Raw genomic sequence first — 20,472 nt, 5'->3', positions numbered from 1 at the left:
TGAGATCGATTCGTAGTTTCAGCCTCGGTATCGCTAGTCTACTGAAACCTGATACTATTTTATTTTTAGTAATTTTTCTATTGATCAGATGGGCATGAAATTTATGCCATTGATCTTATAATGCCGAGACTGTGCTGTGGTTAAAGTCTCGTTATGTTTTGATAACGGAGACTGAAATACTATTTTGAGACGGTATCAAGTCCGTTAGCATCTGTCATATTTATATTTTTAATAATTTTTCTGTTGATCAGATGAATATGAGGATTACACCATTGATCGTAGAATGTTGAGACGGTCCTGTGGATAAATTTTCATTGCTTTCTGGAAATGAACTCTGAAATCATATTTTTAAATAATATAATATTATTATATAAATTATTTTCCCTAACCCTGTGCCACCAACCCTATCCTGTGCCACCAACCATTTATATTATTATTTTTATTTTTATTTTTATATAAAAAGGGGAGGGGAGGAAGCTCTCTGCACACTCACGAAAGAGAAAGAAAGAAGAGAGAGAGAGAAAGAGAAAGAAAGAAGAGAGAGAGAGGGAGAGAGAGAGGGAGAGAAACAGAGAGGAAGAAAAGAGAGGAAAAGAGGGAAGGGATTTTGTCAATTCGAAAAACAGGAATGGATAGGGATTCCAATTTTAGAGATCAATAAAGGCAAGTTCATCTCTTTCCAAACTCATCCCTAGTAAATTTTGATCTTGATGAATATACATGATATTGATGAAAAGACATGATATTGATGAATATACATGATATTGATGAAAAGACATGATATTGATGAATATACATGATATTGATGAAAAGACATGATATTGATGAATATACATGATATTGATGAAAAGACATGATTATTGATGAAAAGACATGATATTGATAAAAATTGATGAATATACATGATATTGAAGAAAAGACTTGATATTGATAAAATTTGATGAATAGAATATAAGACCAAATTCCTAAAGACATGATATTGCTAGCTAGAACTATACATACATGTCTATCGCTGGAAATACTATTACTATTTTTTTATACGTATGGTACTATTCATACATATGGTACTATTCATACGTACGCCACTATTCATAAATACCGTTACTATTCATATGTACGGTACTATTCATAAATACCGTACTGTTTATACGTACGACACTATTCACTAGTGCTATTACTATTCATGCATACTGCGGTACTATTCATACGTACTGTTATTATTTATACATACGACACTATTCATACGTATGGGTACTATTTATACATACTGTTACTATTCATGCATACGGTACTATTCATATGTACTGTTACTATTCATGAGTACGGATACTAGTCGTAAAGTACTGTTGCTATTAGTAAGTACTGATACTATTCACAATTAGTTAATACAGCAGATAGTTGGGGTTGGTAATCCTGATCATTCACTGGACAGTTTGGCCTAGTTTTATTTTCTGGAGTTTATTTGCGCCGTTTGTGACGCGATCGCGGAGTTTGAGCCGCTTGATGTTATACTTACAGTCATGAATATGACGAAATACGCATTTGAGTATCCCACGGGGATTATGACGAATTGAGATCTATTTACTTGTGAGTTAGTACACCGCAAATGAGACTGCGATGATACCTATTTGTCGATCCGCACGGTGATGCGATGATACATATTTATCGATCCGTACTATGATGCGATGATACATATTTGTCGATCCGCACTATGATGCGATGATACCTATTTTTCGATCCGCACTATGATGCGATGATACCTATTTGTCGATCCGCGCGATGATGCGATGAGTTGGAAGAAGTTCAGAATGATAATATTATAAACTATTTACATGAGTATTTGGCGGATGCCAAAAGTGTTTCTACTCATTGTTGAGATACTTTGCTATACGAGTACACGAGATACATATGTTGATGTCTATTATGATGCTTTACTTTCCAATTATATTTTGATTGCTTAGTTCAGGGTTAATATTTAGTTATTTACTACCTGAGACATACGGTATATACATGAGGGTTTCCTTGTTTGGATTATTTCGCTCGACGTACTACGTCTCAAGTTGTAAGTTTCTAAATATTAATTCCATTAGATATAGGGAAAATGACCTAGGTAGACTATGCTTAATAGATAGAGCCTCCACTTCATCATCTAGCAGCCCTTCCCCTGGGGGCGGATGGAGGTGAACTTACTGTAGTGCTCTGATGCTCTTGTTGTTGTTCTTTTTCTTTTATTTTATTTCTCATTTCAGGCGGCTCAGAGCATCGGAGAGTCGTAGGGTGACGGAGTTCTTGCATAGTCGTCGTCGCGTATTTTTACTAGTATGGACTCCACAGTGATCTTATGTTTCCATTTAGTCATTTGAGTTTGTACTCATATTGTTAAGGCAATATGCCTTAGTACGATTTCTAATCGATTCATGTTGAGACATATCATGTTATTTTAGACTCCAGATGTATATCAGTTGTATTCCAGTTTAGTTTATTTGGGACATGATTTTATTTATGAGATATATCTTTCCGTATCATGTCTATAGTATTTATTTCCCTTATTTACCTGTTTTGTACCTTCATTTATATTGGTTTCCACTAGAGGATATTACTGTGATTGGTGAAACATGTTGTTGCACAGTGGAGGTGCATGACAGGTTTGACATCTCTGGGTTCACCTTGGACTGCAGCCAAGTGTGAAAACAGGGGCGTCACACATTTGTTGTGTGCCTAATTGTGAAGTTCACTTTGTAATGCACTTGTACACCGAGAGGAGTGTGTGGTGAGGACGGAGTCGATACCGAGAGGAGTGGCGTCGGTGGCCTAGTGAGAGGTGATAATTCCGAGCACTTGAGGGAGTCAATACGTGAGGACCAACACTTGAGGTTGTAGCATGTGTATATACTTTGTGAGGATTTGTGAGAGTTGTCGGTTGACTTGATTACCGAGTGTGTAGAGTTTTCGGTTAACTAGTAAACCGAGTGTGTAGAGAAGTTCCGGCTTCCAAATCGGGTGTGTCGTGATAGTGGAGATCTTCTCGAGGTGAGGAGCGGAGACGTATGTCATACGGACCGAACTCTGTGAACATATCATTTGTTTGTGATTGCATTGGCGCATTTATTTTTGTGTTTATATCTTGTATCGCTTTTGTATATTGCTTGTTGTTTATATTGCCCACTATCTTGTTTATGTTTATTTCATCCTTGTGTTGATTGATTATCCTTGCATATATCTTGTTGCATATCATATTTGCTAGGATATTTGTCAATAAGTTTTAAATTGGCATAAAATCGGATTAAATTAGCATAAACCCTATTCACCCCTCCCCCCCCTCTAGGGTTCTTTCCTAGTGACATTAGGTTACTTTCAGTTTTGGGGGGTTTGGTGGCTGATAGGGTTTTAAAATACTGAAATAGTACTGACATTTTGTGAATATATATTATATATAGAAGAAAAACGGGTGTGGGCCTGAAAATGCCCGAAACCAACCCGAACTAGGAAACCTGATCTAACTAGGAAAATACCTCTTTGGTATTTTGATTGTAACTTTTTCATCCGATCTTAGAATGAGGTTATCTAAGACTTGTTGGAAAGATAAAGAAGAGACCTACAACTTTGGTCTTTTACACTTTTCCAAATTCTAACTACATCAGTGAGTAAAATATAAAACCTCTCAACTAGTCATTATTCCCAGATTTTCACTCTTTTGGCTTTTGTGCATGTTTTGTGCATTTGCACTCATATTTTCATATATATATATTGAATTGATCTCAAATCAATTCTTATCATATCCAAACATAAAAATATATTATTTTTCACTATATAACATATTTATCATTATTTATTATAAAATATTCAAATTTACGGGGTTTTATAGTATTTTAGTGTTTCAAAAATCTCTTTCTCAATCTCACGTCTCAGTTCCACCCACACAAAAGAAAAAAAAGGAAAAAAAAAAAAAGAAAAGAACCAGTTGAATTTCCTTACTTGTAGCTTCTCTTATTTTTGCATACTGATAGAAAATACATGTCCTGCACGGTTTGTAATTTTTTTCCATTCAATCAAATTTACTTCTCAATCTCACGAATGAGGTTAATTAGAAACCAATTGAACCCTTCCATTCAATCAAATTTACTTCTCAATCTCACGAATGAGGTTAATTAGAAACCAATTGAACCCTCCTCATGCTAGGCAGTCTATTTCCAAAAGAAAATCTTTATATAGAAAAACAAATGATTACTGATTTGAAGAACGAGAAATTTAAGGGCTTAACAACTACATCATACTATATAATTAAATTTTTTAAAAAAGGAAAAATAAGAGGTACCTTTCATGGCGTTCTCTTTCTCTTCACGAGATTTTTTGGAGTCTAACCGGTTTCTTCTAATGGAAAGTGCGGAGAAAAGCTTCGGTTTTAATAATTAATTAAATAATTCTAATTAATGATAAATTATGTTTCTCCCATAAATTATATTTCCTAAAATAACCTTTTTACCCATAGTAAATTACAATTTTGGGTGTGGAACACCCCATAACCGTCAAATCTATCTACCTAGAATTGTGAGATTTATTTTTAAGGAATTTATTTACGGATATGTCATCATTGCTCCAACTAATCTCTATGGAGCACCGAAGCGGTAGACAATTAATTTTCTATAACACTTTTCTTTTTTTTCCTTTTTTTGAAACAAATAATAAATAATAAATAAAGAAAAGTGAGGACACGTGAGACCTACAGTTAGAGATGTAAATAGGTCAATTTGGCTCCAAAAAATGGGAAAACCTGTTTTCAACAATTTGAGACGGAAATGAACGGAGAAAAGGAAATGTGAATACCATCCAAAGTATTCTTTGGCTTTTTGCAATGGTTTCTAAGAAATAACGAATCAGGACCTTACTTAATTGTACTTTGATAGATAAAATATAAAAATTATTAGAAAAAATGAAGAAGAAATATTCTCAAAATCTTAAACGAGGCATATCTCAGAAACATGTTGAATGGTCAAAACATGTTGCATCTTAATCATTAGTTTTCCTGAAGAACTAGATTACTGATCACCCATGCATTATATGTTACAAATAGTGTGGCCTCCTAATAATAAGTATATCAAACCCAATATTGATTAACCTTATAATACTTAACAGCTTGAAATGTTTATTAATGTGCATGTAATGCTCCCTTGTGCAGATAGAATTAGGAAAGAAGGAATACATTTCACCAGAATCTCCATCAATAAAATTTGAAGAAGTTTGCACACTTTTTCGGTTCAGTGAATAAAAGAAAAAAAAAAAATTAAGACTCGTGTACTCGATTGAAATTTTCAGATTGCACGTTCACGTGCCCAATGCCAATTGTATCCAAAGGTCAAACTTTCAGGAACGTGTCCGCTCATTGGCCAGCTCCTCTGTTAGTTACGAGTCTCAATCTAATCCATTTTTCTATCTAAATGCATCCCTAACAAATTTTCCCACTTTTGGAGAGGTAAAAAGAAAATATCACTAGGGACTTTATCCTTTATCTTCATTGCTCATGAATTCGTCTCGTCCACTCGTTAGGGATCACTGTGGATGCTACTCAACCTTTCATATTTTATATTTTAATAAAGGACTAATTGAGATACACTCATCTAGGGGTGCATACCGTCTCGATATGACTCCGATGTAGTACTTATATACATATAAAAGACAAATTAATATATAAGCGAATATAAATGTAGATATAGAATGAAAATGAGATAATATTGAAAAAAATAGTAGTTCATATTATACAAGAGACTTCATTAACTTGTTCATTGTATCTTAAAAGCTAGAATTAAATATCTTGATTATGAATATATATAACATTCTAATCTACAAAGAATTATGGAAGCGAAAATATTATTAACTAAAAATAATACCTCTAGTGCGTGTAATCATTTGCTTAAAAGAAAAACAAAGTATACTCCTAATAGTATTGAAATTACTAAAAATAGGAAGTATTAAAAATTACCCTAAAAACTCCCCATAATTGAGGAAACTGATATGTCAAATTTGATATCAAGTCGGATTTATTTCCTAACAAAAACTGACTCTACTATTATCACTAAAACTTACAAAAAATTTGCACAAAGTCTAACATCTCTCAATCTGATGGAATTTCGTGAACCTAAATGTCACAAACCAAACCTAGATGAGTTTGGTTGGAGCCATCTCAAAAAAAAATTCGTTTTCCATATATTATATATCTAAGACTTCCGAATAGAAAGATACGGGTTATTCTTCATGTGCAAGTCAAGATCCTTTTTTGACCCGCACTCAAGCTTTTGACGATCCAATCGTCTCCATGAGCTCAAATGCATCAAATCAAAATCATTTTAAACAACGAATGCAATCATATTTGACCACATTTTCATTTAGTCCTCTTTAAGAACTCCAAATTGTAAGGAAATTGTCTCGCGTCTATTCAGTTGTGTGAGACTCGGTTTGGAAAAGGCATGGTGTGAGATTCAGTCCCACATTGGACAAAAAGTAAGATGGATAGATGGTTAAATATGCATGGACTCGTGACCCAATAAGGATTAGTCATTTTTAGCCAGTTAGGTCCAAGTAAATTAGCCTAATCCATCTCCCAATGAACCATTCAAACCCTAACAAATTGGTATCAGAGCCCATGGTCCGGTTGGCCTTTGTTGGATGCTCTGGTCTCTTCAGGATTCTGTTACATGGATTATAAGTCAAGGTAGAGTGCACGTGGCATTACTTTATATCTCCCTCTGGTATAACCTGGTCCAGCTTGGATCAAGTTGTAGGGTGACTCTATTTGTTTGCGAAGTGATTGAGACGCTATCCCCATTAGCCAATCCTCTGTTTTTGGCTCTAGTTGGACTCAACTTGATCCGAGCCAAGGTGGAGATTCATAAAGAAGTTGTCTCGCATTCAGTCAGTTGTATGCAATTCGGTTTGAAAAAAATGCATTGAGTGGGATTTAGTCCCACATCGGATAAAAAAATAAGACGAATAGATGGTTAAAGATGCTTGGACTCATGATCCAACAAAGATTAGTCATTTTGAGTCATTTGGGTCTAAACAAATTAACCCTAGTACATCTCCATAACCGGCGAGCATTCTAGATGAAAACAAAAAAAAAACTAAAACAAGGTATATAAATATCTGATCGATGACCTCAAGGGGAGTAGTACCGAAATGACTGCCTGCAATGCCACAAAGTTTTTGTGTGGTCGTGCAACCATGCAACAAAGCAGAAGCAGATAGCCTTTTCCCCAATTCACAACATCTCCGACTGACAAGCCAAAGGAAACCGCTTTCAGCATTTTGATGATTCCCCCCTTTTATACTCATGCTTTACTTCCCTTATAAGGAGAGTCAATGTATGAAAAATTTGCAGTTGAATGGAGAGAGAGAGAGAGCAAGGAATTGGTTCAGTGAAAGCAGCGATTAGCCTCCATGGCCAGAAGTTCAATGGAGTAGACAAGGTACGAGCACATTTTTCGTTTGCTTTTGGTTTTTGTTACATAATGTATTTTGTTACAGGTAATGAGTACGTTATCGATATCGCAGGACGATTTTCTGACTAAATCTGGAGAATTACTGAAAGGCAAATTAAACATGGACAGGCTAAAGGAAACCAAGAAATCCGCAGAAAAAGAGAAGGATCAAGCAGAGATAGAACTCTTGAAGGCAAAGGGCACAGCAAGAGAACTTTATTTCGGCGTTGAGAAGTTGACAAACGCCGAAGCAAGAAACAGAAATAAAGACGAACAGAAAAACTCTGAATTGGTACGAGAATTGAGTGCCATGAAGCAAAAGCTTAGTAAGTTGAAGTTTGATATGGACACTGCTGTGGGATCAAAACTTAAAGCTGAGAAGCTGATTGAGTCCTCAAATTCTAGAGTGAAATCCTACACAATCTCTGCAGAAGAGTTAAGGGGAGAGGTAGAGGAACTGAATGAAGAGCATGTGCTTGTTGAGCTCGCGAGGATTGAAGCAGAAAGAGAGTGCAGAGAACTAGAAGCTCAGAGAAAAGATCAGGCTGCTCGATTCTCTAAAAAAATAAAAGCAAATAAAGAGAAGATAAGCTCAAAGCAGAAAGAAATAGACGAGGCTAAAGTTCTGGAGACAAAGCTTGCAGTTACCAATTCAGATTTAAACGTGTTACAAAATGAAATGGAGCAGGTGAGAGCAATGGAGAGAAATTTTCAGAAGGAAAACCTCGTGAAAGAGTCTGAAGCAGAATCTGAGCTCAGATCAGCCAAGAACAACTTATCAAGTATTGAAGAAGAAGGGTTCCGGTATATGAGCTCAATGGATGTTATCAGAAAAGAATTGATGCTTATTGTGAAGGAAACCAAGCAGTTAAAGAAACAAGAAAGAAAAGCAGATTCGAGCATTCAGCAGCTCAATTCGAGGCTTATGAATGCTAAGTCGAAGCTAGAATCTGCATCAATGGCCGAAGAGAGATCTAGAGCTATAGTCTCAAACCTGTCAGAGGCCCTCCACAAACTACGAGCAGAAATTGAGAAAGCAAAGAGAGATAGAGAAAATATCACTGAAGAAACAACAAGAACTAAACAAAACATCGAGCTTAGTCAGGAAAAAATCTTATCAACAGAGAAAAAAGTACTAACTGCGATGACGGAGCTTGAAGGGAGTAAAGAATCAGAAGCAACTGCGCTCAAGGAATTGAGAGTTGTTGCAGAAAGAACAATGAGAAACAGAGTTTTCTCATTTGGGCAACACTCTACCATTACAATCTCTAAAAGTGAGTATGAATACTTGATCAAAAGTGCAGAAGTGGCCCAAACGGTTGCAGATAAGAAAGTAGAAGCAGCGCAGGCTTGGATTGAAGCACTGAAAGCAGAGGAAAAAGAGATGGTTTCAAGAACTGAACTGGTAGAAAAAGAACTCAAAGAGATTAAAATCTCAGAAGAAACCGAGTTGTGCGAAATTCAACCTGCAACACCAAAAAGATCGATGAGAGAGAACAGAATGTCGATTGGATCAGTGAGAAAGACAATGATGAGGAGGTCGTCAGTGTCGATGGGAGTCGCTAGACAAAGTTCTCGATCTCCATCCTTTTCAATCAAGAGGAGGGCAGTGATGCCTAATTTAGTTAAGTTTCTTAGAAAAGGCAGAAATCAGAAGTGAAATTGTAGAAGAAAGAATTTTCCGCATCCGATGCAGCATCAAGTGTGTAGATATTAGATGTATCACTGTTGATATATAAGAACGACATTCGTGTTTTTGGAGCAATGGCACTGATAAGTCTTGTTATTTCTAACCAAATTAGGAGCGCAAATAGATATCTCAAATAAGGGAACCATTTATTATCAGCATTCTTTTAAATGTATATGAATAGTATATTCGTGATGAACATAGTATATATGTTTAACGTCAAAGTGTTTATTATTTTTAAGATTTGGTATCATGAATACCGGTTTGAGGAGTTTATATGCAAATTGCAGTTAATTTTTAAAATTCTTTTATTGTGACTTGAAAATTCCAGCAGATTTCAATGTTAATTCATATTCCTATTACTAGTCTATACTGGCACGTGCAAATACACTCGTAAGTAATATTAAATTTTTATCTAAACAATTCTTGGTTCTCACTGGTACTTATGTATTATCATTTAATGTGTAATAATAGTATTTCTATTAAAAAATGCACGTGCATGCACGTACTCAAAAATAATAAAAATTTATTTAAAAAGTATCCATTGTTTGAAACCCATCCATAGGCCAAAGGCCTATGATATATATTTATACTAGTCAATGTGAATAGGTTGAGTACCCAAGAGTCACCCCCACTTAGTGGGGTGTTACACCACCATAATGGGGTGTGAATGGAGGGATAATGAGGGGGAGGCCAAAGGCCTCCCTCATCTCATAATACTCCCCTTTATCCATCCATTACATTGGGTTTAGCTTATGAACACTTCAGGGTTCGTAAAGCTAATGGGGTGGATACTTCTGGATCCAGAGTAAACTTGTTTGCCTCGTTAAAACCTTAGCTGTGGAAAACCCAGTGGGAAAAAACCATCAGCCTAAGGAAAAAGAGTACAACCCATAGGTTACTCCTCCTGAACCATACAAGCTTCAGGCTTGTAGGTCTTTCAGATGTCTCATCCCTATTCCTTTTACAAGTTTTACAAAAGTACATCTAGGCAGAGCCTTAGTGAACAAGTCAGCTAAATTATTACATGATTGGATCTGCTGTACTTTAACTTGCTCCTCCTCTTGAAGATCGTGCGTCCAGAAAAACTTGGGAGATATGTGCTTCGTCTTGTCACCATTGATGAAGCCAGACTAAAGTTGAGCAACGCAGGCTGCATTGTCTTCAAATATAGTAGTTGGCTCAAGGTCACCAGTCTTCAGGCCGGTAGACACTAAGATGTGTTGAATGACAGAACGAAGCCAAACACATTCTTTGCTGGTTTCATGGATCGCGAGGAGTTCGGAATGGTTGGATGAGATTGCTACAGTGGTTTGCTTGACAGACCTCCAGGAGATGGCCGTACCACCGAATAAAACACAAATCCGGTTTGTGATTTCTCGGTGTGGGGATCAGACCTTTAACCTGCATCTGAATAACCAATTAAGGTGGGAGACCCACCCTTCGGGAAATATAATCCCAGGTCTATAGACCCTTGGAGGTAGCGCAGAAGATGCTTAACTCCATTCCAGTGGCGCTTTGTGGGCGCTGCACTGTATCTGGCTAGTAGGTTAACTGAAAACGCTATATCGGGACGCGTACAGTTAGCCAGATATAATAGTGCTCCAATGGCACTGAGGTAAGGTACTTCAGGACCTAGCATTTCCTCCCCCTCTTCCAGCGGACGGAAGGGGTCGTTCTTTACATCCAATGATCGAACAACCATTGGTGTACTAAGAGGATGACATTTATCCATTCGGAAATTTTTAAGTAATTTCCGTGTATATATGGATTGGTGTAACAGGATACCACCCTTAAGGTGTTCGATCTGTAAGCCAAGACAATACTTTGTTTTGCCTAGGTCTTTCATTTCAAAAGTATTCTTAAGGCTTTCAGATATCCCAGCTATCTCTGCAGGAGATCCAATGAGATTTAAGTCGTCGACATAGACAGCGACTATAATGAATCATGTTCCCGATCTTTTTATAAAGATACACGGGTAGACTTTATCATTTGTGAATCCTTGCGTAGTGTTTGCGTCGAAAATTGTTGTATTCATTGTGGTATTCATTACAACTTTAGTCGTTACAATGAAAACAAAAAAAGATAATCTTTTTTATAAGATCTTTACACAATGAAAACAAAAGTTACAACTCTCGTCAAAACAAACGCAGAGATCATTTATCGGTCTTCTGCTTGCGTGGGATCTTTGCCTGTGCCGGGGTTTATCCGTGGACCGCCTTAGATCTGGATCCGGTTGATGGAAAATTCGGCAGAGTTTCGTGCTGAAATTTCGTGCTCCTTCACTCTCCAATCCAGCAGCACCTCGTCCTCTTGATAAAATTCCAGATCCAGAAAATGGAGGCCTTTGGCTCATATTTATAGGCCTCGAATGCGGTTATTTGGATGAGAATAAGTGATTTGGCTCTATCTTCAGTCAACAGCAGCCTAACCACGTTTGGGGATGATCTCAAGTCAGTTAAGAACCCCTGGAACCGATAAACCCTGCAAAAACCAATTTAAAACCGTCAAAACGTGTTTTGAAACATTAGACTGCGCGGCGGAACGATCTGACCCGCGCTCGCGCGGGTCGGAATAATCCGACCCGCACTTGCGCGTGTCGGAATAATCCGACCCGCACTTGCGCGGGTCGGAATCATCCGACCCGCGCTTGTGCGGGTCGGATTGGATTAATCCGACCCGCACTTGCGCGGGTCGGAATAATCCGACCCGCCCTTGTGCGGGTCGGAATCATCCGACCCGCGCTTGTGCGGGTCGGATTAATCCGACCCGCACATGCGTGGGTCGGATTGATCCGACCTGCGCTTGCGCGGGTCGGATCATTCCGTCCTGCGCTTAGCGCGGGTTCGCCGACTTTCTCCCTTTTTTGGTTTCTTTCTTTCGGGACTTGTTCTTGTCGCGTATTCGATAGATTTGTTGATTTGTATGCTCCGTCGCGAGACCAATCGTTGAACGCGCGTTGGTTAATGTACGCGTGCTGATCATGCATGTTGACTGATCGCGTGCGCGGTGTTGACAGACGCGCACGAGCTGACCGACGCGACGAGATGATTTAACGTGCGCTGACTGATTAGCGAATTTTCTTGACTCGCCTATTCATTGCTTCGAGCTGTGTACGGACACCTATAGGCATTTTTAGACGCCTACAGATACCCCCTCCAAAGTATTCCAGACTCATTCTTTTATTGAGGAGTCTGGAATGCTTTGGATAAGATAGGCCATCTCCTCAATTTCGTAGAGTGACCTTGAACTATCTCAATTCTTAACTTCTTCAGTCTTCAATCTATTCATTGTTTTGTCGAATAGGTGAAGTTCTTCCGGCGCTGCGTTTATCGTCTGACCGTTGTCGAAATCTTGAACTGAGATTGGTGTGTAAGTTTCTGAACTTAGCTCGTGCCATTGAGTTGACTTTGAACTAATCCTCTCCGTCGGGAATTCATATCTGATTGTAACTGAAATCCTTGGAGTCATCTTTTGCCTTATTTTGGCGAAATTGCTGATGCGTTGACCGGCATCGATCTTTACTGTAACGCGTTGACCGGCGTTAACACAGTTTATACTCGTACGTTTGCTGGAGTCTACACAGTTTAAGCTCTTAAGGCATTGGAGCGTGACGGTCCCGAATGTTGGGCTGCAGGACCAACTATTAAAGCTGATTCATCTGCACGTGTGGATCTTATCCTGAAGTTTGTTGGATGTTCAAGTCATGAGACCAACTAATGAAGCTGATACGTCAATGACTCGCATTTATAGAATTTTTGGCAAATTCTCAGCCATCAACGGGTTTGATAAGCCTTTACCGACTACCGTTTGAGTCGGGCTAGCATGCGGATTGTTTAAGTCCGTTCCGCATGTAACGTTATGCTAAAAGAGTTAACTCTTTTAGTGCTACGATATTGAATACGTAGACTTCGTCTTTCTCCTGTGAAAAGACTAAACAGCGACGTGTATCAGACGTAGACTTTAAGGTTTTTGGCAAACCCTCAGCCTTCAACGGATTTGGCGTGCCTTTACCGATTTACCGTTTGAATCGGGCTTGCATGCGGATTGTTTAAGTCCGTTCCGCACGTGACGTTGTGCTAAAAGGAATGAACTCCCTTAGACTTGATGCTACGATATTGAATACGTAGACTTCGCCATTGTTACGGGAATAGGCTACCCGGCAACGTGTGTTAGAGGATTCGGGATAAAATTCCTCGCGCGTGTGAAGCACGGATTTTGGCGTTATGAATAACGACCTGCCACAACGTCGAATATGTGGACTTTTGTCCTTTTCACGGCAAAAGACTAACCGGCAACGCGTGTTAGGCGTTGACTTATCCCTACTTAGGGTTCGGGATAAAATTCCCCGCGCGTGTGAAGCACGGATTTTGGCGTTATGAATAACGACCTGCCACAACGTCGAATATGTGGACTTTTGTCCTTTTCAAGACTTCGCCATTTCTTACGGGAATATGGCATCCGGCAACGCGTATTAGGCGTTGACTCATCCCTACTTAGGATTCGGGATGAAAGTCCCCCAGACTGGATTCTGGTGTCTTTTTCAATCGGTGAAAGACTAAACCGGCAACGCGTGTTAGGCGTAGGCTTATCTCTATTTAGGAGTTGAGATAAAATTCCCCGTGCACAAAGTGCACGGATTGGAAGTTGGGAATTGTGTTTTTTTTAGGGTAAAGACAGACTGGAAAATGGAAGAGGAAGAATTTTATATTCTATCTTCCGACACTGAAGAGGAAGAATTTTATATTCTATCTCCGGTTGGAAAGGAAACTCAAGGTGGGATCTCCACCCTCAGAATCCGAAATGATGAAACTAAGAGTGGGATCTCCACTCTGAGAATCGGAAAGATTCAAACGACCCTAACTTTTATAGGATTGGTCATTCGATCCAAAAAGAGTCCCTCATTTATTGAGGAGAAAGCCCAATTTCGACCCTAACTTTTATAGGTTTGGTGGAAAAAGGAAAAGATGGAAGTCTTTCGTTTATCGAAAAGGATAACTCAATCTTAGTCCTAACTATCTGCAGGTTTGACTAAGTAAAGTTGGAGACAATCCTAACTTTTATAGGTTTGATTGCTCAATTGAAAGTGGACCTCTCGTTCATGAAAGGAATCGAGAGGAGAATCTGGTTGTGGCCCTAACTTTTATAGGTTTGACCAAGGAAGCAGTGAAAGTGGGAGGTTTGAAATGATCTTACCTTTTACAGGCTTGATCGTTCAATTTGAAAGTGGACCTCTCGTTCATGGAAGGAATCGAGAGGGGACTTTGGTTGTGGTCCTAACTATAGGAAGGTTTGACCAGGTAGACAGTGAGAGTGGGAGTACAAATCATAGTGGGGGTTTAGTGTTTATCACCTTGTTCGTAATTATCGGGTTATCCCTAAGAAAATTACATATAGCGTTCTTCTGGGAACTTCCCATTACATGAATCATCTACCCCCAGCTTCTTTCTTGGAACTGGGTCTGACTTTGTACTCCGTTACATGTCTGGGTTATCCTTAAGAATATTAGCGTAACATTCTCCAGGAACTTCCCATCAACGGTAGGAAACAGTTTAGACTCATATACCTATTGGAGTATCAGGGAGCAGTTTAACCTCATATACCGATTGGAGGAGTAAGAAGCAGTTTATACTCTTATACTTGTCGGAGTGTTGAGAAGCAGTTTATACTCGTATACTCTTCGGAGTGTTGAGAAGCAGTTTATACTCGTATACTCTTCGGAGTATTGAGAAGCAGTTTATACTCGTATACTCTTCGGAGTATTGCCGTTCTTATTTGGCTTATCCTAGCGTTATGACGCCGGCTTCAACCAAGGTTTGGATGCTATTCTTAAGAGCGAAGCAAGCCTTGGTAGGATGAAGGATCCTCCTATGATACGCACAGTACCTCGGATCCGCAGTATTATCAGCTTCCTCCTGATCTGGGATAGGTGGTAGCTTGATCTTGTTATTTTCAAAGAGGGACTCGAAAATGGCTGGAACATCTTCGTCCTTGAAGGAGTACCCTTTTTGGAGTCTTGGATCCGAAGTCTTTTGCTGTTTTCAGGGTTGTTATTATTACGTCTGGTTAATGTCAACAACTGCTGCAGGTACCTTCCCCTTACCACGGGAGGTGAAGTTCGAGTTTGGCGGGTTAGCCGTCGGTTGGCTCCTCTCGGCCTTCTTCCTTCGGAGGAAGCGTTCGGCTTGCTCTCCGCGCGTCTTCAACTCTTTCCAAGTGTTGGACGGTGCGACTCCCATAACTTCTAATATCTCAATAGATAGGTTGTTATGACAAGTCTGGAGGATGAAGTCCTCCGTGATCGGATCTCGGCAATTCATTGCTTTATTCCGAAAGCGCTTGACGAAGTCGTCGACTGTCTCGTCATCTTCTTGTTTCTCATCGAAAAGTGTCCTGATGGATACCCCGTCGTCGTCATCAAAAAAGTTACCAATGAATGAGTTCTCCATATCGTCCCAGCTGTTAATACTTCCGGGCTTGAGACGGCGGTACCAATCGAAGGCCGGCCCGCGAAGGGTGCCAACGAATGACCGAACCATCAAGGCTTCATTACCGGAGATCATACCCAAGTGGGATTTGAAGTAGATCAGATGTTGTGTGGGCGAACCATTCCCGTCAAACGGCGTGAAGTTAATCAGGTTGAACTTCGCCGGATACGGGATCGAATCCCATTCTCTTGGATAGGGACATGGAATGCCGGTCCTTTTCACCTCTCGAACAGACATTAGAGCGTTGATTTTGCTCTCGAGATCTTTCATTTTCTCATCCTCACTCGTGTCGGGCCTCGGACGATTCGAAAGAGGAATAACACGGCCACCCTCGGCATTGTCATCTTCGGTGGAACCACCCCCAGCGTTGTTATCTTTAGTGGAGTCACCCCCAGTGTTTTGGTCAACGGGAGGGTTATCAGGATTGAGACGTTCATCTACATCTGAATCGCTATTTGCTTGGTTAGCAGTGTTGCGACGGCTGGATTCACCAATTTGATTCGACAAAGCTCGGATTTGTTGGTCATGTTCTTCCCTCATCCGCCGCATAGCCGTTTCCATTTCGAACTTGAATGCCTCTTTCTGCTTGGTTAGAGCATCCTCGAGAATTTTGGCGATCTGCTCGGTGTTGATCATGAACACTTCGCGAGATTGTCCCGGACTGGATACCGTATTATCAGAAGCGATTGCCGAGTTAGCATCTGATGCTTCATCATCCGATGATAAACCTCTCCGCATTCTCTGGTAGTCCCTACGTCTGGTGGTCCCTACGCGTAGCCGAGTCAGACGATGCGATACGAGAGGGTCAGAACTAGAAGGTCGAATCGACTTTCCCTTATCAGCCATGTTAATTGTGACTTCTGGAAGTTCGTCATCATGAACAGCCGATCGCTTCTTACGGATACGCTTTGGCAATAGTACTTTTCAGGTGCTTAACATTGCCTTGATTCATTCCCCCACTCAAAAAATAACAAAAAAAAAAAAAAAAAAAATTGCTGTTTTAATGAGATTTTGAAAGTTATCGAATGCTTTGTGCGGTGGGAGACACAAAAGACGTAGTCAACCGACCATATCGATCAGTTTGCTCCTAAATTCATCTCTATCGGACAGTATGATTTTGTCTCATTCGACCCTAGTCAAAGCAAAAACGTCATCATCTAATGAAGCTCTGTAGATTTGTGTAAGTTTTGGAGAGAACTGAATGGGAGGAAAAAAAAAAAAAAAAAGATCGAAGGAATTAAAGAGGATATGGGTGTTTTCGTCAACAAAATCTTATTCCCCCTAAATATATGGCTAATACCCGGATTGTAAAGGTGAGGGTGGAGTGGGTTTATATTAGATTATTAGTCCCCGTTTTTTTAAATTAATGAACCCCTTGTTAAAAATAGTATGGATAAGAAAACAAACATGAGCTAAAAAGGTGGGTCTGAACTATTTTAAAATAGTACTTCACTATTAAAAAAATATGAATTGTAGATAGACATCTTTTATTATCGCCTAATTACAGATAGACCTTTTGCAGTTCCATTATTGTTATAGGCATCCCGTACTAGCATCCAAATTGTTGAAAGACCCCTGAGTGAAAGTATTTTGATTCTTTTACTCTCAGAATATCCATTTATCAACAAATATTTTTCTCTTTATCTAAGGATAAAAGAAGTTTAAAAAATTTCAGGGCCCGCCATCAGTGGTGTGGTCAATAACTGGAGCTTTGGGTCACTCTTGTTTCTTCTCTTAAAAAAAATTCAAAAAATAATTTTATCAATAATTTCTTTGGTGTTTGAAACTCTTACATAGGCCAAAGGCCTATGATGTATATTTATAGATAGTCAATGTGAATAGGTTGAGTACCCAAGAGTCACCCTCACTTAATGGGGTGTTACATCACCATAATGGGGTGTGAATGGAGGGATAATGAGGGGGAGGCCAAAGGCCTCCCTCATCTCATAATACTCCCCCTTATCCATCCATTACCTTGGGTTTAGCTTATGAACACTTCAGGGTTCGTAAAGCTAATGGGGTGGATACTTCTGGATCCAGAGTAAACTTGTTTGCCTCGTTAAAACCTTAGCTGTGGAAAACCCAGTGGGAAAAAACCATCAGCCTAAGGAAAAAGAGTACAACCCATAGGTTACTCCCCCTGAACCATACAAGCTTCAGGCTTGTAGGTCTTTCAGATGTCTCATCCCTATTCCTTTTACAAGTTTTACAAAAGTACATCTAGGCAGAGCCTTAGTGAACAAGTCAGCTAAATTATTACATGATTGGATCTGCTGTACTTTAACTTGCTCCTCCTCTTGAAGATCGTGCGTCCAGAAAAACTTGGGAGATATGTGCTTCGTCTTGTCACCCTTGATGAAGCCAGACTGAAGTTGAGCAACGCAGGCTGCATTGTCTTCAAATATAGTAGTTGGCTCAAGGTCACCAGTCTTCAGGCCGGTAGACACTAAGATGTGCTGAATGACAGAACGAAGCCAAACACATTCTTTGCTGGTTTCATGGATCGCGAGGAGTTCGGAATGGTTGGATGAGATTGCTACAGTGGTTTGCTTGACAGACCTCCAGGAGATGGCCGTACCACCGAATGTAAACACAAATCCGGTTTGTGATTTCTCGGTGTGGGGATCAGACCTGTAACCTGCATCTGAATAACCAATTAAGGTGGGAGACCCACCCTTCGGGAAATATAATCCCAGGTCTATAGACCCTTGGAGGTAGCGCAGAAGATGCTTAACTCCATTCCAGTGGCGTTTTGTGGGCGCTGCACTGTATCTGGCTAGTAGGTTAACTGAAAACGCTATATCGGGACGCGTACAGTTAGCCAGATATAGTAGTGGGTCGGATTGATCCGACCCGCGCTTGCGCGGGTCGGATTGATCCGTCCCGCGCTTGCGCGGGTCGGATCATTCCGTCCTGCGCTTAGCGCGGGTTCGCCGACTTTCTCCCTTTTTTGGTTTCTTTCTTTCGGGACTTGTTCTTGTCGCGTATTCGATAGATTTGTTGATTTGTATGCTTCGTCGCGAGACCGATCGTCGAACGCGCGTTGGTTAATATACGCGTGCTGATCGATGCGTGTTGACTGATCGGCGTGCGCGTGTTGACAGACGCGCACGAGCTGACCGACGCGCACGAGATGATTTAACGTGCGCTGACTGATTAGCGAATTTTCTTGACTCGCCTATTCATTGCTTCGAGTTTCATGCGGGATCTCATAGGCAATTTTAGACGCACACGGGCAGACTTTATCATTTGTGAATCCTTGCGTAGCAAGGAACTCACTTAGTCTGTTATACCACATTTTCCCCGATTGCTTAAGACCATATAATGATCTTTGAAGCCTAACAGAATAGACGTCCCGAGGTCTATCTGCTATCTCTGGTGGAATTTTATATCCTTCAGGGAGTTTCATATAGATATCTTTATCTATATTGCCATATAGATATGCAGTCACACCGTCCATGAGCTGCATTTCTAGGCCTTCCAGAGATGAGAGGCTTATTAGGAATCGGAATGTATTCCCATCCATAACCGGAGAATATGTTTTTTCATAGTCTATTCCCGGTCTTTGGGAAAAACCTTGTGCTACAAGCCGTGCTTTGTAGCGCACAACCTCGTTGTGTTCATTTCTTTTTCTGATGAAGACCCACTTATATCCCACAGGTTTTACACCTTCAGGTGTTTGGACTAATGGTCCAAAGACTTCGCGTTTCAAGAGTGAGTCCAGCTCTACTCCTATTGCCTCGTTCCACTTTGGCCAATCGTCTCTGCGTTTACATTCCGCTAGAGATCGTGGTTCGATGTCATCGTCGTATTCAGTGACGTGAACGACAATATCGAACGCAAAGTCATCGTCGACGACTGTGTTTTTTCTGTCCAGTACCTCCTCAGTACGTACAAAATTTAATGATGTTTCTCCTATTTGTTCCTCTTCAGGGGAATCTAGGAGGGGAGAGGAAGCTGGTCTGAGCTCAGTATCCTGTGTTGGGTTCATCTTTATTTCTCTAGGATTTTTTCTTTTACGAGGGACTTTGTCCTTCAAACCTGGTGGGCGTCCTCTTTTCAATTGAGGTACAACCGTTTCTGCTGCCGGCGGATTGCATCCATCTTTGGGGATGTCAATCCTAGCTGGCGTGTTGACAGCAAGGACGTGTGATCTGATAATTTTCTGGTTATCAGTGAATTTATCCGGAAGTAAATGTACTGTATTATGAAGATGAAGAATCTTCAGGATCTCATCTTCACATTGACTAGTACGCGGATCATAATGAGACAAAGTCTTGGTGTTCCAAGAAATGGTCTTAGAAGCGTCAGGCTTCCTGGACTGTGTGCCAAGTTTAGGAAATGAATCCTCAACAAATTCACAATCATCAAGACGTGCCTTAAATGCTGATAAGTGATGCTGCATGCAATATTGCATGACCCCAAGCCTCAACAGGCAACTGTGATTGCATCAACAATGGACGAGCAATCCATTGCAATCTCTTAATTAGAGATTCTGCTAACCCGTTCTGGGTGTGAACATGTGCTACAGGATGTTCAACTTCGATGCCAGTTGCTAGGCAATAGTCTTGAAAGACTTGTGAAGTGAATTCTCCCGCATTATCAAGACGTAATTTCTTGATTTGATTATCGGGGAAATGAGCCCGCAACTTAATAATTTGTGCCAATAGCTTTGAAAAAGCTAAGTTGCGGGTGGACAAAAGGCACACGTAAGACCACTTGGTTGATGCATCTATAAGTACCATAAAGTACCTAAATGGTCCACTTGCGGGGTGAATAGGCCCACAAATATCGCCATGTATTCTCTCCAAGAAGCTAGGAGACT

The 20,472-nt window shown here is 40.1% G+C and overlaps 1 protein-coding gene across 2 annotated transcripts; it reads left to right on the top strand.

The window, feature by feature from the left end:
* On the top strand, positions 7,121–9,237 carry LOC109843776 (protein PLASTID MOVEMENT IMPAIRED 2). 2 transcript variants are annotated; one of them, XM_020412735.1, is made up of 2 exons: positions 7,121–7,460; positions 7,519–9,237. In XM_020412735.1, exons 1-2 carry the CDS (start codon positions 7,377–7,379, stop codon positions 9,130–9,132), a joined length of 1,698 nt encoding a protein of 565 aa, XP_020268324.1. In that variant the 5' UTR covers positions 7,121–7,376; the 3' UTR covers positions 9,133–9,237. The 2 variants fall into 2 exon arrangements, with proteins under 2 accessions (XP_020268324.1, XP_020268325.1); XM_020412736.1 differs by having other exon boundaries at positions 7,123–7,460; positions 7,546–9,237.

This window comes from Asparagus officinalis, chromosome 5, assembly GCF_001876935.1.
Source record: "Asparagus officinalis chromosome 5, Aspof.V1, whole genome shotgun sequence".
Classification (NCBI taxonomy): Eukaryota; Viridiplantae; Streptophyta; class Magnoliopsida; order Asparagales; family Asparagaceae; genus Asparagus; species Asparagus officinalis.
This window is presented reverse-complemented; position numbering and strand designations above follow the sequence as displayed.